The sequence below is a fragment of the Aegilops tauschii genome, chromosome 2, assembly GCF_002575655.3.
Source record: "Aegilops tauschii subsp. strangulata cultivar AL8/78 chromosome 2, Aet v6.0, whole genome shotgun sequence".
NCBI classification, from domain to species: domain Eukaryota; kingdom Viridiplantae; phylum Streptophyta; class Magnoliopsida; order Poales; family Poaceae; genus Aegilops; species Aegilops tauschii.
In genome coordinates this window covers 20,676,572-20,681,661 of record NC_053036.3, presented here as the reverse complement: position 1 = coordinate 20,681,661, position 5,090 = coordinate 20,676,572, and the positions used below count along the sequence as shown (strand labels likewise).

The 5,090-nt window shown below is 42.4% G+C and overlaps 1 protein-coding gene across 1 annotated transcript; it reads left to right on the top strand.

Annotated features, from left to right (window-relative positions):
• Positions 1–625: 625 nt before the first annotated feature.
• LOC109775889 (defensin Tk-AMP-D1.1-like) lies at positions 626–1,110 on the top strand. Its single transcript, XM_020334580.3, has 2 exons — positions 626–712; positions 862–1,110. The coding sequence occupies exons 1-2, from the start codon at positions 649–651 to the stop codon at positions 1,032–1,034; spliced, it is 237 nt and encodes a 78-aa protein (XP_020190169.1). The 5' UTR covers positions 626–648; the 3' UTR covers positions 1,035–1,110.
• The last annotated feature ends 3,980 nt before the right edge of the window (positions 1,111–5,090 follow it).

Genomic DNA, 5,090 nt, shown 5'->3' with positions numbered 1-5,090 from the left:
GAACCACCACAGCATTACCACTCTCAGGCTCGCCATTTGCGATCTAATGCTATCATTCACACGATGAAGAAGCTGAAGAAAAGCAGGTGCTTATCACAGGCTCGCCATTTCCTTGTGGCGTTCATACCTCTTATCACACTTACATGTGCTTATATAATCCCTTTTGTAATCTGTCAAACGATGGATTGCAAAACTTGAATAATATATTCAGGTAGGGGAACCCCCGGCGATTTCTCAAAAAAGAAAAAAAAACATGTTGCACCTTTTTTATTTTGCCACCGAACTCCACCAGTAGAACAAACAACCTCATTTTCAGGTTTCAGCACTATGGATTTATATGAAAAAGTGGTACGTTTGTGATAGAGGACATTTGGCAATTGTATGGCCCTGGTTTACTCCTAATAATAGCAGTTAGTTACATATGTCTGGTGCTGAATGCATCTCCTTGCATGACGTCGGTGCTGTGTGGTTCTGCACATACAAGCCTTGTGGCGGTGCTCAATAACGCAATTCCATGGATGCTGCTAGCTGTTGGCGTTCGTATATAACCTCAAGCTCGCACTGGGTTTCTAATCCGCACTCAGTTTTTCCCAGCCCTAAGGAAGTGTAGTTCACATCCCCCTTTAACCCTTTTAACACCTACCAAAAATGGCGTCATCACACAAGTTCTTCCCGGCCGTCCTCCTCCTCCTGCTGCTGGTTGTCGCCATGGGTAAGCAACTAGGCACGTTTTATGGTTATTATCTGCTAATATATTTCTTTCTGGTGTGTATCAACTCTATGCTCATACGAATCAATATGCATGCTACCTAATGATTTATGCTTCAAAATAATGACGGGCAATCGACGTTTTGTGTTCAGAGGTGGCGCCGGCGCAGGCGGAGGAGCCGAGGGTGTGCGAGACGGATAGCACTCGGTTCAAGGGGATATGCATGGTTGGCACAAACTGCGCCAACATTTGCCTCACCGAGGGCTTCACCAGCGGCAAGTGCTCTGGCTTGAAGAGGAAGTGCATTTGCACCAAACCATGCTAGCTAGACTGATAAAACGTGGTAATGACCGTAAATACCTATAGATCTGTTCTCAAGATGGTCTGAGTCACATCGATCTGCCGTGCATGCCTCTGCATACTTCAGGTTCACGGCATCGCGATGTTCTTTCTTCAGTTACTATGAAGGATATAATTTTATTTCTTTCAACAAGCTAGAAGATGTATGGTCTAAGCATGCAAGTGTTCATTGTATTCTATCATATGTGTATTTTTTTGACCCTTTTCTCTATGTTATTACAGTTTTTATTGCTGATCAATTTGATTTCTTGTCGTAATAACAGTTATAAGAGAGCTCCCTTTATATTACCATATGTATATGCTGTTTGAGATTTCTTAAATTGCACTCAGACTTTACTGTTCATTGCGGGTGCAATGCCCCCAGGTTTACGAAAACCTGTCTCGTTTTTTGGGTGCACATCCAACCATCCGCATTTTCTTTCCGCTCCATGTATAAAATCAATTCAGAATTGATCTGTATGTTAAAATATGGACACTAGGATCTACAGTGACTTTCCCTGAACAAAGAACGAGTCCTTTTGCTAACATTTTATATTCCTTTACAAAGAGAATTTCTGAACATGAGTTTTTTATGCATGAAAATACGAGAAAAACATCATCTGTCTATTTGTAAATAACTAAATATACAGAACATCTCTTTGTTATTATAACCACTTGACATCTCTTATTCATTTTCTTTGATAAGAAAATGATCTGGTTTTTAGTTATTATATTGTGATGCCGTACGTCTCTACACCATCTGGATGAACGGCATGAGGACACAAAAAACCTGAGAAACTAGAGCGGAACTCCAAGCGAGCGCAGAGATCCATGGTCTCCCCCGTCTCCCGGTGCCGATACCTACTGTCTGAGGCGAGAGAGACTGCTGTAAACAGCGGGGATGAGGATGAGAGGTTGTCTTGGGGCTAGGGTTTTTCTTTTTTTTATGGGGGAATGAGAGCATTGGTGAATATTAATGTAGGTACGTACATGCAAGAAATTTCAGGAGAAGATATGATCACTTTTCTGTAGTTAGATAAATGATCACATTTGTCAGATTTTGGAAATGCACTTGCATTAATTTCATAGTACCACAATTTTAACCAGTGATTTTGAAGTGCTCGAGGCTACATACGAACCTGCGAGGAGTGCAGTAGACATATGTCATAGACATTCCGATAATACCTTTTTCTTTTTGCTAAAACAAGGGCAGGAGCTCTGACATTCAAAATAAGTAGAAGAGAGTTGTCCAGTAAATTAATGGCGAAAACCAACATGTATTACTTTTGACTGTAATGTTTAGGCTGGTCCTGTGCAATATTGAGTTGCCCTACAATTCTACTATGAATTGATAGTTATCTTTGTACATAACTCATATAAAGTCCAAAGGTATACATATACAGTAATTCATAACACATACAATCCGAAGGTATACATAAACATACCATGCTTTTATGGCTGCGAGGATAGTATATTATACCTGCTAATTACATCCATGTTTCTGGCAGTACAACTGCCAATTATACTAGTATAACCTAAAATGGACTGCCTTTTTCTTGTAGACCATCGGTCTCTTTATTCATATATAAACCATTCCCTCCAGTACTTCTTGATTCCTCGTTGGTTCACAGAGTTCTCCATTTATCCATGACGATTTATAAGCAGGTTTTTACGGACCTGGTTTGCAAGAAGCGGGGACGAACCAGCTCATTCGGCAGTTATGCTCACCGTCGCCAGAACCTGTCCTCCCGTTTAGTACGTTCACCTCCGTCTTCGTCACCATTTGGCCTGTCTGCTGCCCGTCATCTCCTGCCAACTTTCGCGCCGGACCTGCAGCAGCAGAGTATGTAATCACCAGTAGGACCAACACAAGGACTGTAGCTGCCTTCATGCTTCACAGTGGTGGTGCCAATCTGCGTGGGAAAGAAACAAAAAATTGAGGAAATGGGATAATGGAAAAGCTACAAATTATCACAAAGGGGGATTCTAAGGGTGGATAACTAGTTATGTGCTTGGATCGAACCTGAAATGCCTTGCTTAATTATGTTTAATCTAGATCTAACTTGGACATTTTTTGATGCGTTGGAGTTGTGATATTTATAGGGGGTTGGCAACTTGTCATACAGTAGTATTCTGCTCTTCTATGTAGATCTTCGCCACTCACAATATCAGATATGCAACTAGCATGATCAATCGACAATATGAAGTGGTTTGCAGGAATTCTCTGGCTTGATCGATTGCAGAAATGACAGGTGATGGACTGATGAAATATCTCTGTATCTTCACTAGGCTACCTATACATACATAGCAACTTGTAGTTAGGGGCACTGTTACATTGCATTGTGACGGCAACGAGCATTATCTCGAGTACTACTACGGTCTTCTAGTTGCATGCATCTGGACATCAAAATATCTGTATCATGGATTAATCCAATGTAGTAATTATCTAGTTTTTACTATTATAAAATGAAGCTTTTATTAACTTAAAATAAAGTATCAAACGGATACGAAGCACGATGAGCAACGCCAGGCCTCTGCGTTACTGCGTAGCTAAGATGCATAAAGTCAACATAACCGGTCTGACACAACGAAAAAAATATGACATATCGACAGCAGTAAAGTCATATAGGACCGACATTATATATGGCCATGTCGAAGGAGGTAGTGGAATGGTCATCCGTTTCATTTGCATACAAACCACCTTGAACAATGATTGATACTCTGTTTAATATAGACCGTATATGAAGCTAGTGCATACAAGGTAAATAACCTGAACAATGTGATTTCTACATAGCCAAATCGACCATAATAATGCAAGCACTCCCACCCTTGTAGTGTTCTAAACCTATTTGGTATATGTCCAGCCGGGAGTAAATAGCATAAAACTACCACTTTTCGTCCTATGGTTCCAAAAAACCACCACTTTTTTGTTTGTGACTGATACCTACCACTTTTCTCGTCGGCTGTCTAAAAAACCCAAATCGCCCGTTGCTAGCGTTTTAAACCGTTTTCTGACGGTCCGGGCCCGCCTGTCAGGCCACGTCAGCGCCGCGCTTGACGGCGAGGCCGTTATTCGGACCGACCGGTGCGGTCGGACCGCACCCGCTCGCTCACTGCCGTTCTCTCTCTGTCGGCAGCATCTCTCTCTCGCTCCTCCTTTCCCCCGTGCTCTCTGTCTCCCCCAACGATGGCGGCGACGAAGAAGAAGGACGGCGAGCCTGGGCCGACAGCCAGCGGCGAGGGCGGTGCTCACTCCGAGGTCAATAAGTGGCTAGGCAGCGCAAGTTTCCCGACCCAGCGCTCGTCTGGGCCACCGACGCAGGAGGTCCAGATGTCGCCGGCGTTCCGCGCGGCCAGGGCAGTGGCCAAATGCATCCACGCAGATCCAGAAGGCGGGCACCAGTGGGCCTCCTCACTTGGTGGCGTGGAGTAAGTTATGAATTGTTTTAATTATTTTTCTTAGTTTATTTATGAACTAGGGTTAGGATTTGTTTCTTATATTGTTAATGAATTAGTTTCTTTGGTATATTATTATGTATACATTGTACTCAATATATGAATTAGGGTTTAGGTTTGGATGATATGTTGTGCAAGTGAAACCGTTGCATACTTTTTAACTTGAAAATCTGAAGAAATCTGAATGTGTTGTTTCTTTTTTTTGCGTAGTTTGGATGATGAAGTATGGGAATTGAGGCTGCATTTTCAGGGTAGAGACAACATGGAAAGGAAGTTTTCCTTATCAGAAATGAATTACCTGTTTTTGTTAGCACTTATTGAACTTGAGGGCTATGGGTTGGATGCCTATCTGTCATATGTTAAGGATGAGGGTAAGGGGCTGGAGGGGATTGAGGTTTTGGACAGTGATGAGAAGGTGGAGGAGATGCTAGATTTGTTTGCTGAGAAGAAAGTATTGAACATAACAGTGAGAGAGGCTAGTGACCCAAATCCAGCAGATGCAAACATGGACCACACCTTGATTGAAGAGCAGATTCCACTGAGTCAAGTTGGTGATCCCATTGTTTATAGTGTTTCCCAAGAAGGT

What these genes read in the sequence shown, in the direction of transcription:
- LOC109775889 (XM_020334580.3), top strand. Translation starts at nt 649, where the DNA reads ATGGCGTCATCACACAAGTTCTTCCCGGCCGTCCTCCTCCTCCTGCTG. An exon ending in GCTGCTGGTTGTCGCCATGG is followed by an intron (nt 713 to 861) that starts GTAAGCAACTAG and finishes TTTTGTGTTCAG; the next exon opens with AGGTGGCGCCGGCGCAGGCG.